This window comes from Buteo buteo, chromosome 10, assembly GCF_964188355.1.
Source record: "Buteo buteo chromosome 10, bButBut1.hap1.1, whole genome shotgun sequence".
In the NCBI taxonomy this organism is placed as follows: domain Eukaryota; kingdom Metazoa; phylum Chordata; class Aves; order Accipitriformes; family Accipitridae; genus Buteo; species Buteo buteo.
In genome coordinates, this window is record NC_134180.1 from 37,744,732 (window position 1) to 37,762,035 (window position 17,304).

A 17,304-nucleotide genomic window follows, 5' to 3' on the forward strand; every position below is an offset into this window, starting at 1 on the left:
TTTGTATTTTTTAGGTTGGTTATCAAGCTGGGAGTAATGGACAGCCACTGCCCTCTCAATACATGAATGACCTGGACAGTGCCTTAGTTCCAGTGATTCATGGAGGGGCATGTCAGTTGAGTGAGGGGCCCGTCATAATGGAGCTCATCTTTTATATTCTGGAAAACATCTCATAAGAGGACTTCATTTTCTGTTCAGACCTGTTCAAGCAGCAGTTGTATCTGAATCATTTGCACTTTAAAACTGGAAAATTAAGCTTTTGTTAACACTATTGGGGGAGGGGGGGGGGAGGAGGGAGGGACAGTTGTTCCATAATTCTAAATCTTCTATGCATTGTCAACAAACAGAGGATCAGGGCAGCTTCTATACGACAACATGGCTATGCTATCCTTGCAGCTAATACACTTCTGTTACTGTTTAGAAAAATGCTCATGTTTAAAGACTTACAGTCATGTACTCTAAATGCTCAAACGGGTGCAAAGATCACTGGGGCGTAAATAAAAAGTGAAACTCCAATCTTGTACTGTTTGTAGATGGACATGTAAGAAACAACAATCAAGACCTCCATTCTGACCTCATCATAATGCCGTTTGTGGTTATTCTGTAGACATTAAAAAGTAACGTTTACATTATTTTGACCAGATTATTGGTTGAAATACTTTTGGAGTAGCCCTTGAGAGATAGGGAAAGATTACCTAGCCATAACTACGTTTGTAGATGCGTCCAAATGAAGAAGAAGGGCAGGCATCTCTCTGAAAGCGGTATTATGTAAACTGCAGTTTTGTGTGTGTAATTAATAGGCTAGTTTACTTTTTTCCTCTATTTACTATAAAAAATCATCACCTGGGCAGATTTCTATAATCTCCTAGAACAACTCTGCTATTCTGTACTTTGTTTACAAATCTGTACAAAGCAGAGGAAATATTAGCCCTCAAGTGCAGTTCTATCTCGTTCCTCTTCCCCAGTAGGTCCTGCTTTTCAAAGAAAAGTAACACCCCGGGCAGCTTTAAGTCTCCTTGCTGTATGCTGTAGTGTAACGCTAGTGTCATGTAATACAAGACAGCTTGCACTTCATATTAGCAGCACCATGTAAAAGCTTACCTGTGATAAAAGTATAGAGTGGCTGTTTTTGCATGTTCTGCTGAAAAAAGGCTTTCTGGTCAGCTCTGAACACTTGCACTTGGCCCAGTGCTCTTGGTCTCACCTGAGAGGGCTTTAGTAAGGAAGGAAAGCAGCTGCTCGCATCTGCCATGACATTGTGAAGCTAGAATTGAGGATCAGCCAGAGGAAATGTGGTTCCACAGTCTTACTGTCTCCGTGGAAAGCTGCTAACCACTGGAAAGAGCTGAAAGCAGGAGCAGGGGATTTGGTTTGTTTAGCCACAGCCGTGCAAGGCAGCTGGTTTGAGTCCCTCCCGGGAAGGGGGCATGGGGTGAAGGTTTCTCCTCCTGTCTATACAGAAGATGATTAATTTGGGAAGAGAGGGGCTCACTGATGGTGAACACAGTATCTCGGACCTTGCATCGTCCCTACTCAGAGTCAGTTCTGGTGGATGCAGCGGGGATTATTTTGGTTTTGCTGTATGTGAGTAACACGGGCCTCCTTTCAGATATAAAGGGAAGTGCAAGGCTACTGTGAGACTGATGCTATGTTTTTTTAAACAAATACATAGCATTAGCTGGGCCAAGGAAAAGGTAACTGCACACGTAGCAATGTATTTTATGTAAAGACAGCACAGTGTATGTACAGAGTGCATTTGTGAATAAATGGCTACTGCTTTTTAAAAAAAAAGCAAAGTCTGACAAATCCAATACTGTAAATTACAGCTGTCGCCACCCAACACTTGGAGAAGGCAGGCCAGAGAACCGGGGTCCAACTCCACAAATAAAAGCTGGCCAGCAAGAGGTAGCATGCAACTACACTTAAAAGAGCAAGTGTTACATCAAAGTGAAACCTTACCTCTGGCATTTGGGAAAAGGTGGCTGGCTTAATGCGGCTTACTTAAATGTTTCATGATGGACAAACCTTAAGCTATTACCCAGTCACTAGCCTTCCTGTGTATTTGTGCAGCGGAGCAGGACTAAGGTTACTTTCAGACTCCCCTCTGCACGCTGTTTTTGCACACCTTGGGACACAGCGCAGCACTACGCGGTGTAGGCAAGATTCAGTATCGGGAAGAGCATTCCATAAACCAACTAATAATCTTCCTTCTAGAGCCTGCACTCCAGCTTTGCCACAGCAGCGGCTTTCCAGTTACTTTAGTTGCATTGTTATGCTTAATAATGCAGTAAAAGAGGTGAAAAATCTTTATCTTCTCTTCCTTTGCCCCAGAAGTCTTTTAGGTTTGGATTATGTTTGTGCAAAACACTATCAACTGGTGACTGACTGACATGTTTGCTTCAACCATAGCCTTTTAAATGACCTTAATTACCATGTTGTTAAGAAATGAGTACTTGTTTTAGAAAAAAAAAATTGTACTTTTAAAATTCAGTTAGTTAACACTGCAAAAAACTGCATATTATATTTTTATTTTCAACATGTAGTTTTGTATATTAAATTTATTGAAATTAAAAACTAAATACTGTATTGTCTTCATCTGCTCAGGAAGACAGAGGCAGCACTGCCTTACTTGTCTGCACTCTTTTCTGTTGAAAAACTTGCCCTACCTAAAGAGCTGGTGCAGGAGCGCTCCGACTCCCCACTGCAGGCACATCCTTTCCTTTGAGATCAGTCGCTTCTGTCAGCTCACAGAAATTTAAAGACACAAACATATTTGGTACCATTTTTTGTATGGTGCTGATCAAAAGCATTCCTGAAAATAGTCATCATCCAGTTTTCTACATGACAAAGAGTGGCTATTTTCCCCATCACCTGGAAGAACTGTAAGAGCCTATTTTTGTAAAAATACAAGGAACATTTGGGAAGCAGCAGTCTAGCATACTTTTTTTTTCCCCCTCCTTTTTTAAAATGTAAAAAGAAAAAGGATGAAGGCACAGTATCTGGACTGCACTGAACAAGCAGTGCGGCAAGCATGGCAGACAACTAGTAGCCAGAAAAAAAAAAAGTACATCTGTAAACACCTGCTGCTAAGAAGTCTTGCATTTTCTTCTGAAAGGCAACATCCCATTGAACTTCATGTTGCAATGGCATGCACAGAGGAGGGACACACTGCTGCTAGATTGCTGCCCGAGTTCTCTCTTCCCTATTTTAGGAAACAAAAAAACCCAAACCCCAAACCAGCCTTGATAAGAGAGAACAAAAAAAGCAGTAGCAGACTGTTCACTGTACCACGTTGGCTGCTCGCAGACGTGGAAGAAATGAATTCTAGTAAAGGTCTTACCTGTGACTTGACTGAAAAGTTTTTGCACTGCCTCAGGGAATTTTTAAGGGGCTAAACTTTCCACACACCGCTATGCATAGTTAATGTAACATTCATCCTGGTGCTACATTAGTAGTCCCACATTAAGGCAATTCTGTCTATTTTGCGTAGACTGGTAACAATCCCCTGCAGCAGCAGATTTCCAGAGCCTTACATTTGCCTTAAAGTTATTAATAAGCACTATGGCTGTTATCAAAATAGACATTAAGTTCAGTAGTGCATTCATTTATCATCTTTGGTGCTTGCAGCTAGCAGCATCGTCCTACATACGTTCATCCCACATCTTTTAACATTCCAATGGATCTGGGGATAAAAAAAAAACAACCGAAAACCAACAACATTACTTGATGCAGCACTCAACAGATTTTCACAATTCAAGGTCACATTGTACGTAAAATGCTGACATGAATTTTCTGGATGGTCAACTGGAAAAATTAATGGAGCAAAATTATTAAGCTCTAGTGATTGAAAATGCCTAAGCATCCAGTCACGGCACAAGGCCAAGTTGTTACTTCAGATACAGCATCAAACATGTCCCTCGCAGCCTCACTGTGAAGCTCATGGGCAGCTTACCGACCTCCTTGGCTGCGAGGAAAAAATCACTAGACAAACAGTCCCTTTGGTGCTACAAGTTCAGACTCATGTATTGAAACAAGACCTCTCAATCTGTCAAGTCTAATGCAATTCGGAAGCAAAGGTGTGGCAAACAGGTGATGTTGCTGTGAAGCTGATGAATATTAGCTTAACTGGCATTTATAAATGCAAAGAAAACAATACGCTAAGGAAGAGGGAGCACAGAGCCTTCAGGAGCTCAAGCAAAGGAAGAGGGATTACCTATTAGAAACTTTGTAGTTACACATCATCTGTTTTCCACCAGGTTTGTTCCATGCTGGTATAGCAAGGTCATGGTCCAAGAGGGGGGGCTCTACACGCTATCATGGTACAATAAATACCTGCTCAGAAGGGATCAACGCGGTCGTACCCCTGCCAGTAACACCCTATGACTGCCGGTGATTTGCACGATCTGCCTGACTGTCCCTAGCGAGTCAGCATCCTCTCCATGGTTTTATGAACGTAAGCTGTGGGAGAAGTGAGGACCTAAGTTTCAGGGTATCGGTGATTGTGTCCAACGAGTCTGAATTTCTTTCAAACATCAGACACATACATAAAAGTAGGCTGAATTAGAGATTCCACAGGCAGATGGACTGCTGGTACTTATCTTTTCAGTAACTTCATGTAGAAAAATCACTTTAAAAAGACACCAGAATTTTTGGTATTTATTTGCTTTTGGTTTTTTTCAAGAAGGGAGGATTTGTGATACCCAAAAAGCAGAGTATGAGAAAAGAAGAAAAGTTCCAAAACCAAGCAGTTTCTGTAGAGGCTGGCAAGAAGCAGCAGCCTACCTCTTTTTCATACTCCTAATATACAGCCACTGTGACAGTGCCCAGCTCCTCTTCTGTACTTGATATGGGCACAGTAAGCACCAGGCACAGTTCTTCAGGTAGCCTGTATTCAACTGCACAGTTTCTGCCTGCCCAGAAGTCTCAAGTATCCGGAATAAAGTCTGTCTCCAGTAGTTTCCCTTTTAGATAAAGTCAAGCAGACTTCTATGGGACAAACAAATGCCCTTCTCTAGCTTCTGGTAGGGGAAGAAGGGTCCTTGCTAACTCTGAAAGGTTTTTTGCTAACAGTAAGGATGGACAGGAAGCACCCTCCTAGAAAGGACTTGTCAATCTTATTTTCTAAATATTATTCTAAATAAAGGTGACGCTAGAAGCTCTCCCTGTATTTCAAGTGATGGTGAAATAGCATCTTTGATATACAAACTAATCAGAGACGCTGTAACCTCATTTCTGAAACTATGTCAACTCACCACTACAATTACGGTATCAAAGCCAGAGCTGTGTAATTAGGTCAGTGTCAACAAAACACATTATTCAACCAGCTTATCTGTAGCCCTGTCAAGTTCTGGCCAGATCACCTTTAGATGCAGCATTCATACCTTGGATAGAACTAATGTTCAAGGACCAGCCAATTTTCTGTAATTGTTTGAAGATCTTGACCACTGAGGGGCTCCCTGAGTCTCACTTTCACCTCCAGTTTCCCTCCAGTGGGCTTTCTGCCATCAAAAATCTGAAAGAACCACAAAAAGACGACCAGTTAGCACACATACAAACGATAGCGTCAAACTGTAGTGCCTCAGGCAACCATTGACTTTATTTCCCCATGACTAGAAGATGACAGAGATCACCTGCAGGTGACTGCAGTGCTGGGAGGTGTCGCAGCCACGTGCTTCCTTGGATTCGTAACTCGGGGGAGCAGGTCCCCCATACAACCCGTGAAAGGCAGCTGTACCAGCAGCTGCGGTACCTCTGCCTGCTGCACACCAAGCCCCCGAAGTACAAATGGACTCCACAGGCAGCTCAGGATGCTAAGGGCAGCGGTGTCCTGAGCATGTCTGTGATGCAGCCTGAGGGATTTCTTTTCTTTTATTTTTTTTTAAGGTTCCACTTAATGATCTACTGGATCTTATGGCAGTGCTCTATCCACTCTGGCAGTCTTCGCTTAACCCTTTGATCTGTTAGCTACCAATGCAAATAATTTGGGGAATCACCTGAATTCCTGGTCCTGACAAAGAAAACTATCTTGATAAAGAAAATTTGCAGAAGAGAGTCTCCAACAAGTTCCTACTACCAGAATGGTCACAGCTATGACAAGCTTCAAGAGACAATAAAACAAAGAGCCCATTGTTTATCAAACTCGTCCAATACAAAACTGTCACCTGTATACAGATATAGATTTAGGCAATGCGAGTATTCGTTTTGCCTTTGTGTTCAAATACTACTAACTAGAAGAACACACCTCACCCAGAAAACATACCTCGATGATCTCTCTAACTTCACATTCTGATTCCAGCTTGTCCAGTTTCAAGTGTGCTGTCCCCACTTGCTTGTCACTTCTGAAAAAGGACCTGTTTCAAAGAAACCTTCCTTAATTGAATGGGTAAGGTTTTTCAGAACATTGAAGAGAAAGCAAGCTTAGAGGTCGTCACTCTTCGCACCATCACCACATCCAGGAGGGCTAGTGAAGACATGCTACTAGAACCATACAAACCAGGGTGCAAGGGGCAAACCCTTAGTGAACTAGACTACAAGCACAAGATTTGGAAGTACTCATTTTTTAATTATTCTCTTGCAACCGAATTAAAGATGAGGACAGTAGTGAAGAAAAACAATCAACTAAACTAGCACTTGGAATGGCAGCAGCTTTCGTCCTTGCACAGGGCGACAGGGAAGAATGGCCTAACAGCCAGGACAGGCAGAATCTTCCGCGATGGGCTGTTTAACAGAATAGGCTGAAAAACTTGCCAGGGAAGTTGCATCCCTCATCAAAACAAACATTTCACAGGCACATGCTGGTTTTAACAAATTACTTATTAGGAAGAAGTCACATAAATAATTCTGTTTCATTTTGATATATCAAACCACTCAATTTCAACAAGTAAGAACATTTCATTTCAGCTGTTGTTTTGATTCATCTTCATACTGGTAGTTTTAACAGTCAAGAACTATCATTTTAGAATTTCTAGTCTGCTGAAATTAAACACAGAGCATTTTTATCCTGCAAGGAAAACAATCAACTTTTCTCTGCTACAGTCACTTCTGTTTAACAGTTTTATCAGCAAGACATCCATCTTTACCTTACCAGAGACAGGTGGTGCAATCCTTATCCAGACAAACTCTTCCAAAAGGCAACAGCTAAGACTAAACCACACTACTTCCACAGAAGTGTTCAGCTCAAAGCACTGGATTTCTTTGCCTGCATCCAAGCATTTCCCTGAATCAGTCTCCAAAAGGTTTGATAAACAACTAAAATCTAGAGATTCTGGAGGTAGGAAAACCAACCAGCCATGCCTGTCATGTTTTAGGAAATCTGCCAAGAATTCAGAAGTTTCCTTTTTTATGCCATTCTATTTAGGAAAAAACCAAGCAAGCAAACCAACAAACATACAAAAAAACCCAACCCCAAAACATCCACCTTTCTTCCTTAATCATTAAGGATCATTAAGAGATCATTAAGAGATACAAAGATATTATCAAGCAAGACTCGACATATGCAATGAAAACTCTGCAGAATATTATATGGAACCTCATGGTCATGTCATCTGTGACAACAGTAACCAGTATATTAATACACAGACCTGATGCTGCCATTGGTGCCTACAAGTTCCAAGTGAACATCTGTGAACCCGACTGTCTAAAATCTCTGACTGGAAGAGGAGTAAGGTTGATTCCTCAGGTCGACCACCTCAATGATTGCTTCATTCATATATTCTCCAAATAGCTCATATCAAGTGCGGTATAAGGAACCTGTCATCCAGACTTTAACCTCATTTTCTGGCTTGTGTGTTCAGAAATAGCATCAGGAATGCTATAGCTCATATAGCACCTAAATCTCTATAGATTAAGAGGACAATGGTCTGGTACCATTAGCTCAGGCTGCAGCAAGCTCACAGAGGGAGCTCAGACACTTCTAGATGGGATAAAGGGTACAAGACCACTACACTACTCTGAATGCACTGGAACATGCAGCAAGTCACTGTTAGGAAGTACATCTCTGCCAAAACCCTGCTGCTGAAGGACTTGAAAGATTCTGGCTCAGTTGTTCAGATTGCTTCTTATTTGTCAGTTTGTCCATCTCAAGACAAATTGCTGTAGTACAGAAAATTGATGTCACGAGTACCTCAAGGGCTGATAGTGCTGCCTCCAAACAGAATGCCTATGAATGTTGTTGACAGAAAGCCTTCCAAAGATGAGACTATATTCTCCACCGATGAGACTACAGCAGACTCACAAAATCATTCAGAAAAGTTCAGAATTTATTAGCTTACATACTAGAATACTTCCCGTTACTTCACAAGCACCTTAAAATGAAGAAGGATTACATAATTGTACTGCAGTATGTTGGACACTTTGTTCATAAACTTAAAAAGAGAATCAGCAATTCTTCTAGATGAATTTTTTAAAAGCATTTTTCCATTTTACAGTTCAAGAAACAATAAAGAGTGGTTCATCCCTGACCAGTTTTAGGGGGTTTGCAGTGAAGAATGTGAACTTGCTCTAGGCCATGGCTTCAGAAACAGCTCTGGGGAAATCTCCTTTTATCTTCAGATGCTTTTAGGAGAGGTTTAAGGAGAGACTTTTCCTTTGGAAAAATACATTGCTGGGGTTTTACTTGAAAAAAATGTTTTTTTAAACTGAAGTTTAATATGTATGACCTGAAACAAATCTCCTTTACTCACTGAGACAGAGTAATTCTTGGGAGATGGTCAAAGAGTTATCAGAGACCCCAAAACTACAACACCTACAAGCATTTCTGAAAGTATTATTCATTTATGGTCTTGAAGAACGATAGGGAGCAGACAGTCTTTAGAAAAGAGCCTGGATCAATTAATCCTCTCCTTTCTCCTGAGAAGATGGCCGGGGGGAGGTGATCAGTGGGCATTTCTTCTTTTTCTCCTTCCCTGTTGCTATTTGCCCAGGGGAACTGCCACAGCTCCACCCCAATCAAGAAACATGCACATATTTAACTTGTTAGATTCCTGTTCTAAGAACAACAACAAAAAAATCTCAGAACCAGAAAAGAGGCAACCCGCACAGATTTTTTTGCTAGTCTTCAAAAAAGCTTCAAAGGAAAATATGGAGCTGGCATGCAACTCATGAATCACTGGAGAATGTTTCCCAATGGGTGAACTTGAGCCTGAGCTCAGACCTTAAAAACAAGCACAGTTCCAGGTGGCAGGAGAATAGGACATGCCCCATATGCACAATGGTATGCAAAAGATAGGGAAAAAAGTTTTGAACAAATGTAAACACTTCACAGTTCTATGCAAAAGAGGCAGGATTTCTAATGATGAATCTTGAACAACAGAGCAATGGAGCAGTCAGGATTGACAGAGTAAGAAAATCAGCTTTTGCTTCAACAGAGATGCAAATGGAAGATCTGGAATAAAACCAAGGGGACTTTAGCTCACAAATTGAAACATCTACAACTTGAAAACCATCTCAGAGAACCTATGGATCATTTCTGCATGTCCCAGTAACAGAAACGAAGAATAGCATAAAGAGCCAGTGAGACAAAAACAGGTTATCTAACACCCCATCGAAGTCATGGATCACAACCAACTTGAGGACTAGTGAATATAGGCCACTCCGATTTTCAATAAATTGGTAATGAGCCTAGATGTAGTATGATTTCCCTGAAGGTTACCAATTGTTAACATCCATCTCATCACCTTGACCTCTGAGATGAGGGGAGTCTGTCTCTCAAGATAGTCTAACAGTTTGATAGCAGTGTTCAGTAAATACTGTAAGATCCCCAGAATGAAGATAAGTACAAAAACAACACTAGTTCTGCCATCATCTGTCATCTGCTTTACCGCTGTTAAAAGTTTTGCTGCCACTTGGACTTCGTAATTCTACAAAGTTATCCCATATAACATTTAAATCTTCTAGTCCTGATGACTAAATCCAAATTGGATTAAGAATCAAAACAATTTGAAGCTGAATCGTTACTTTCTCAGACTCATCAACTCCTCTTAACACATTAATCCTCAACTGATCTGCCAGTTATGAATCAAATTCACTGAATTTCAGCCTTTTTTTACACCCCCTTAGGGGAAGATACAGAGCTCGGGCACATTTTGAAAGGAGTTCTTGGGCATGAGGAGAACTAGACAACTCTTAATTGCTAGCTTAAAGACTGTGCTTCATAAATTTCAGCTACAACACTCTTTTCAACTGTTACTAAAGAAGCAATGAGGGAGGAACAAACTGTGGACTTACCCTTTATGAAATACTTCAAATTTAATTCCTTTGGACCGAATTGCTCGTCGGAAACCTCTGTGATTTCGGTTGATGTTCAACTTAAACAACTGGTTATATTCTACAGTTAAGATACAGAAAAATGAAAGCAAGCTGTGAAAGTCGAACTATGTGCAGTGCTCTATTACATGCACATATTCAAACCTCTGTTTATCTCAGTTTGGCCCATTTGTGAAAGACACTTCACATCCATATGAACCTCCTTCTCAGGAGGTTATTTCAAGCATTAACAAGGTAGTGTCCCTGTGCAACAGTTCATCTGTCATCCCCACATTACAGGGACAGAAACCAAACTGCAGAAAAAACAAATCATGAGGAGGTGACAGCAAGTTACTGGAGAGCCAAAACTGGAGAATCTAGGTCTTTCAGCAATTAAATAGAGTCTGGTGCTAAGAAAAAGGTACAAAATAATAAGGAAAAAGGATAGGAAGGTTGGAATGACTGGGAAGGGGTGTTTTGATAATGTAATTAATACTGTTTTAACACCAGTTTCATTAATGAGTGTGACCAGAACTATGCCACGGGATACCTTTTATCACAAAGTCTCACAACACTGTACAACTAATGTTCAAAGACTCATCTGCTGTGCTACCCAGGAACACTCATCTCTGCTTGTCAGCCTGGGAACCCAAAACATTAAAGCTAAGCGGCTGCTCAGCAAGTGCAGATCAAGTTACTGAAAGACTCGAAACACAGGTCTCAGTATCAGAGCTTCAGGACTTCTACTCTTAACAGAAAATACATCTCTCTCTCTCTCTTTTGAGTTTATATATATATCTTTTTTGAGATAAATTCATAACTAGTAATTTGGATACTGAATTCAAGGTTGTTTTGATACTAGATGGCTACTTACTGCAAGAATTGAAAAAAATAATATAGCAATAAACCAAAATGAGAGTGCAAGACAATTAATTCTAAAATGCATGATGAGTCTAATACTGGTATTCAATGGCTAGGTACAAAGGGCTATTTTTCAAAAGGTACAAAGAAAGTATTTTAGTTGGTTTCTAGACACATTGTCTTATAAAAAAAATTATTTTTTTTTCTGCAATGATGCTTTGTCAGGTTGAGAAATGTTAGCTGATTAGCAAAAATCATGACAGAATTGGCAATCTCACAGGACACACAATCTGACTGAAAAAGATCTGATCCATGGAGAGATTAAAATTAATAATTTAACTTATTTAATAAAGAAGACTTATTTATCTGGCCCATCTCCCAGCAGGGTTGACAGCAACAGCTGGAGCATGACCGGTAACTCGATGATTTCACTACTTCATAACACAGTAACTACCACCAGTACTGGGATGAGGGTGAGGAAATTGCCAACAGAGCTGGACTTCACCCTTCAACAAGCTCTTTCATAAGAAAAACGAAAAAAGGTGCTGGGAGGCCCTCTGGCCTGATTCACAGTATGAGACTAGCCTGTACTCTCCAATGATTCCTAAGGTGCTATGTTTTTCCCTCTGTCCCAGAAAAAAGTACTAACCTGGAGAATTGTTATTGTTAATTACAGGTGTTTTACTCTTTTGAGGTTGCTCCTATTAAGAGAGACACACATTACATAAAACCATCAGATATTGTTCCAAAACACAGAGTAGTAACCGTTTTTATTACCAGCTCTTTTTTATACCTATACAAGAAACATGAGGTTTTAGGGGGTTATCTGAATGATAAGAAGAGTCATGGTACATTCAAGACTAAAATATTTGGATTTCATTGTGGTAACATGTAAAACACTAGATAAAGAATAAGTCAAAACATTACATTAAATATAAGAGCCACAGATAAGCTACACAGTCACACTCAATTCAATCCAATCATCATAAAGTTACTGACTGCGGCTGTTAAACTACATGATGAACTGCACACGTTCCACAACACAGTAATTCTGTTCCTTCTGCATTAGTTGGAATAATAAGCTACACAAGGAATTCATCACAAATCATTCAGGGAATTGCCCTACTATTATTTTGCCTGACAATCAATCTGCCACCAAAATGAATTAACTTTTAACCTAAAGCAGAGTACAAACTAAATCTCTGGGGACTGAACAAGGACAACGTGACCTAATTATTGCAGCTACTTTGCAAAACTGATTTCAGCTATGAAGGAGAAAGGTGGTGTATTTGACTGTTGGCTAAGCAGCAGAAATCTGGCTTTTTTAAAAAACAAAGAAATACAGATTAAAAGCAACCATGCTGATTCTTACTTATTCCCCAGAAAATTATTCATACAGACCAATTCTGTTTTCAGCCACCCTAATGGGGCAGACTCATTAAGGCCTCATGTAACTCAAACCTAAACACAAACCTGATCTGACCATCACCAATTTTCCACAGGTAACTGAATTTATTTTAGTGGAATTGCTGCAAAATTTATTAGGAGGCAAAAATACTGGCTCTGCACTCTCACAGGGCTAAGTATTAATCCTGTAAGAGCAAAGATTGTTTTTGCCCTACAGAGAAAGCAGCAGAAGCCCCAGCGCTTCTACTGACAGTAAGACTAGACAGCCCTCCTTAGAAGCTCTTCTAGCTCAACGGTTTCAGTATTTTTCAGACTAGAGACTGCATTTAAAGGTGAGGGGAACAGGATGACATTGGGAAGTTTCAAGGAAAAAAGCAATATATGTATGCATACATATTTTGTATATACATACACATATATATGCACATATATACATGCACATACACATAAGTATTAATTAGTAAGGTCAAGAAACTTGTATGGCCTGAGTCCTTTCTCCAGATATGCACATATATATTTGCTAATTAAATCACCAGGAGTCATGTGCACTTATTTGATGACAAAGATTAACCTTTTCAATCCATTTCTGTAATTATAAGAGACGTCCAAAAGCAACGCCTTTAAAAGCTTGTTTTCTTAAAGGAACGGGACTTAGAGGGAGATCACATCCAAGGTGGCCCCTCTCCCCTAGTGACAGCTTTGTGTGCCCTTGTGTTTGGTTGAAGTTTGCACCTCTGAAAGAAATGAACTTCTACAAATTTTGCAAACTCTGGAAACAGGCTGATTAGTGTCTTCGCAGCGGGGGAAAAAGGTGGGCACGCCTTAGCACTGTGAATACTGTTTAGCAGTAAGCTGGTGGTCAGCCAGCCAGAGAACATACAAGCCTGAAGCAGACAGCACACCGCTAAGTGTAAGGTGTGGAGAACATCAAGAGAAAGGTGCAGCAAAGCTCAAATCTGCAGGACACATATTCAGCAGTTCTGTTTCTCAGAAGTTTCTGTTTTAAAAATAAATTCTGGCAGTATGCCTAGAAGTGTTTTCCCTTTCTGCAAGAAAACCTACACTCCCTTCCTGAAGCCCTCAAAAGTTAATACAGCGGCAAGGGTCACAGACTGAGGAACAGAAGAGCCAGGACACACACTCACCGCACTTGGGTACTGAAATTCAAACTTCACAAATGCATCCAAATCTCTTGGTGATACACCTGAATGAGACAACAACCAGCCAATACAGATATTTTCATTGCATTTGTAATGTTGAGCGGGATTTTCAAGAGCACCTAACTGATTCTCAGTAGGACTTATGACCTGACTCTTGACAACTGAAAAACCCATCCATCAAACCAAAAGCCATAGAACGCTGGCATCCAAAGGAAAACATCTACTTTTCTTAATGCTGCTGTTAGTCCTGAGACAGTCTAGCACAGATGGTTTACAAGCTCCCAGAAACAAGGGACTAAAAGCAGTAACGTTGGCAGGAGCAACTGCTGTCTACTGAAGGGTCAATATACATTAAGGTGGTGCGGAGTTAAAGCAGGCACTCATAACGAAACAGGAGATAAACATGAAACTTAAACTATGACCCAGTTATGAGCACACCCAGGACAATTTCAAGTTCTTCCCTCTGTCCAGATGGAACTCAGATTCTCTTTATTCTTCTGGGTTTTTTTGTTTCTTTGTTTTGTTGGTTTTTTTTTTAAATACTGTTTAAAGGTTTTTGGTGGCTTGAGCCTGAAATCTGATTATTTTGTTTTAATGAGCGCTGGCTACAAAGGTCTTGACTCCTGAAGTGGTCTTCAAGGCAGAAAAATCTCATTCCCCACTACTTTCCTTACCTACTCAGAGGAAAAAGCTCACATGCCCTTTTTGAGTACATACCTGGCGGAGCTGGTAGGTTTATCCCCCTGACAATAAGAAGGTGCATTTCTGTGCTGTTGAGCTCAGAAAATATCCTGTGAAAAAATAAAGACAAAAAAGCATATTCATCCCAGTAGCCCACCACCACCTCATCCACTGACAGACCAGGATGCCACTGGTATTTGTCAGACCTTTTTCAATAGTACATTCCTACATAGATCATTTTCATAAATTACAAAAGAGCAAAGAGCGAGCACAAACCAAGATAAAAACATCTCTGAGGCATGGTGAAAAATGCCACGAATCAAGCCCAAAGGCAACAGGATTGAGGGAGAAATATAGAGAAAGGAAGAGTGCCTACAGTAGCAGAATATAAGAGATGAAGCTAGAGATATTTTGAAAACAAAAGAACCCAGAAGAGAAGTTAGAGAACAACTTCTTTAAAGTTCTTGAGAGCATCCTTTCAGGAATGCTGAGCCTAACCCTAGATGCCATCCGCATTTGCTGAAGCTCACAATTGCCTAAACAAGACCTAGAAACCAGAAAACTCATTCCAGTCTGCCTGAGAAATCCCTTTGGTTTTCCACACCTTATCATTTTGAAGGTTCTTTCTTCAAAGTGATGGCTTGGAGGATCCATTCCTTGCGCTCGTGCAAGCTGTAGGATGTCCATATCCTTTTTACAACCTTGTGCCAGTTTCTCAAACCTATGGAAAAGGCAAACAAACAACAGAAAAGCTACACACAAGCTGGAACATCAAACAGAGCATTCTGCCAGATATAGGCCACAGACTAAGCCTCAGACCAGAGGAGCAGGCCTGGAGATGCAGGCCTCGCAGTTACTGACCCTTTCACATAATGAGCAGCTTACCAGCCTGAACCCCCATCATTCTTAGAGGGGTCAGGCAGACTCGAGCCTGAAATGACCACATTGTGTGACGATTAACAGCAGGCAGCGGGTCTTACCGAGTCGTTTCTGCTACATTTCCCAGATGCATGAATTGCTTGGAATACTGCAAACACCTCTGTCAACAGAAACAAAACCAAATACAGATGCACTCAGTGATCCTCACACACAGATTCATGACTGACAGAGAGTTTTGAGGTTGATGACAATCTAATTTAAGGAAAGCCAAGAGTTTTCCCAAGTCACCCCAAACCATCCACCCCTGCCCAATCCTTTAAGCCCAAAGCTGAGCACAGCATTTGTTTGAGCTGTTCTGCCCTATTACTTTCTAAGCACTTAATTTCTAGATATGAGGTTCTCCCAAGGGTTAGTCTTAATCATTCAGGTACTATTTTCAAACTTGAGTGCTCATATTTAATAGTGATAATTTGATAGTCCCAAGCCTCCAAGCACGCCCTCTGTCTTCAACTAGTAGAGGATCCAACTTTGAAAATTTTCCACTTTAGGACACACAAAATCAAAAGTATTTTAAGAGAAAAACAAAAGACCCCACAGAAACAATGATAGGATTATAATACTAATAAACACCAGAGAAATAAAAAAAAAAAAGAAAGCATTTCCAAAAGAGATAAAACAGTCACCTCATGTTGGTCCTTCAGCAATTTTATGAGCTGTGCATATACTTCATCTGCCTTCTGAGACAGTCTGACATCTTCATGGTGTATGAAGATAAAATCACCCTCATCATCTGTCGGGGGTGATGGCAGCTGCAACACAAGAACACCATATTTCAGAGCCCTTATAGGAAAAAAATGAAGTAGACAAAACCAGTCAGAATGTACGGAAAGGTCAGTGAAGGGAGATGGGTTGTTTTTCTTCTCAAGGCAATTCCAACCCAACCACTACTTACACCACTGCCTGACAACTACTGAAGTCATAAAACACTGCAAAATGTCTTACAGGCCTAGTTCCCTGATTATTCAGGTCAGGAGAGCTATCACAGTGCAGTTTGGTTTCCCCATCTACCCAAACACCAAGAGAAACCAGGGCATCACCATATCACATGCACAGGATCCCATCCCAAAATGGAGTTAGGACACAGCTAGGAGATGTACTCACACCCTAAGCCCAGGGAACACTTCCAAGCTGCGTGGTTTAGGTGTACCATTGTAAATCAAGGAGTTAAATGGTTCACAGAGACTAAATTTTCTCAAAATCTGGCACATTTGAGGAGCAGCAAAAGAAACAAAACAAAAACTAAAACAAAAACATAGGGCAATTTCAGGGCTCAATATCCAGATATGTCACTTGAGCAAACTAACTTAATTTCTGTCAAGAAATATTTATTAAATCGAAGCAAGCACTTAGATGTCTAAGCATGTGAAACAAAGCAGAATACTAACAGTCCTACTAACCTTGGAAATATCAACAGGTTTGCCACATTTTGCTTGCTCAATCTTTAGGTCAAAGCTCTTAGCTGTTCTGAGATACATCTTAGCCTGTTCAAGGTTATTTTCCTTCTTTGCTTTGACGGCTGCCTTCATGTATTGCTTCTTTCTGTTCTCCAGAAATTCCAGCTGTTCCCTAGCTGAAAAACAGTTGTATAAAAACCCTCACTCATCTGACACTGCCATGCCCCTGAAACAGGTTTATCATGTTCAGTTCATAGCCAGAAAAAGGTCAGGAACAGTACAGATATCAAATAAGGACATTTCCTTACTGCACTTAACTGTTTCTTCACCAGTTTCAATTTCAAGTATCAGAAAAAGAAACAAACTTCCTTCTATCATGGCATCCTTCATCAAAAAAACCCTACAGCACTTCACAAATGTCACAACAGTAATCACAGCCCCTTATTTTCAGACAGGGGACAGAATCCAGTACAGCTGATTGGTCCAAAGCAGAAGTTGAATTCAAACTTTCAGCTTGACATGTTAACTTCTAAAAGACAGCAAATATTATGAGCATCTTCTGTACTCATTTATTCCCTCTCCCCTGATCTGTCAGAAAAAAAACCCAGATGAACCACTGT

At 40.5% G+C, this 17,304-nt stretch overlaps 2 protein-coding genes across 7 annotated transcripts in view; one reads left to right on the top strand and one right to left on the bottom strand.

Annotated features, from left to right (window-relative positions):
* Positions 1 to 1,453, top strand: part of ZFYVE9 (zinc finger FYVE-type containing 9) — a 64,600-nt gene extending 63,147 nt beyond the window's left edge. For both annotated transcript variants that reach the window (XM_075037099.1, XM_075037100.1), the window contains one exon: positions 15 to 1,453. In XM_075037099.1, the coding sequence (XP_074893200.1) occupies positions 15 to 176 (162 nt within the window). In that variant the 3' untranslated portion in view covers positions 177 to 1,453. The remainder of the gene's footprint in view (positions 1 to 14) is intronic.
* A 969-nt stretch (positions 1,454 to 2,422) lies between these two features.
* CC2D1B (coiled-coil and C2 domain containing 1B) overlaps positions 2,423 to 17,304 on the bottom strand; it is a 35,764-nt gene continuing 20,882 nt past the window's right edge. For 4 of the 5 annotated variants that reach the window (XM_075037101.1, XM_075037102.1, XM_075037103.1 and 1 more), the window contains 11 exons: positions 16,688 to 16,860; positions 15,914 to 16,039; positions 15,332 to 15,390; positions 14,956 to 15,072; positions 14,388 to 14,461; positions 13,656 to 13,714; positions 11,753 to 11,804; positions 10,225 to 10,324; positions 6,260 to 6,350; positions 5,382 to 5,512; positions 2,423 to 3,682 (listed from right to left, as the gene is read on the bottom strand). In XM_075037101.1, the coding sequence (XP_074893202.1) occupies positions 5,393 to 5,512; positions 6,260 to 6,350; positions 10,225 to 10,324; positions 11,753 to 11,804; positions 13,656 to 13,714; positions 14,388 to 14,461; positions 14,956 to 15,072; positions 15,332 to 15,390; positions 15,914 to 16,039; positions 16,688 to 16,860 (971 nt within the window). In that variant the 3' untranslated portion in view covers positions 2,423 to 3,682; positions 5,382 to 5,392. Of the gene's footprint in view, positions 3,683 to 5,381; positions 5,513 to 6,259; positions 6,351 to 10,224; positions 10,325 to 11,752; positions 11,805 to 13,655; positions 13,715 to 14,387; positions 14,462 to 14,955; positions 15,073 to 15,331; positions 15,391 to 15,913; positions 16,040 to 16,687; positions 16,861 to 17,304 lie in introns of those variants that run through there. The other variant, XR_012651826.1, reaches the window with a different exon arrangement.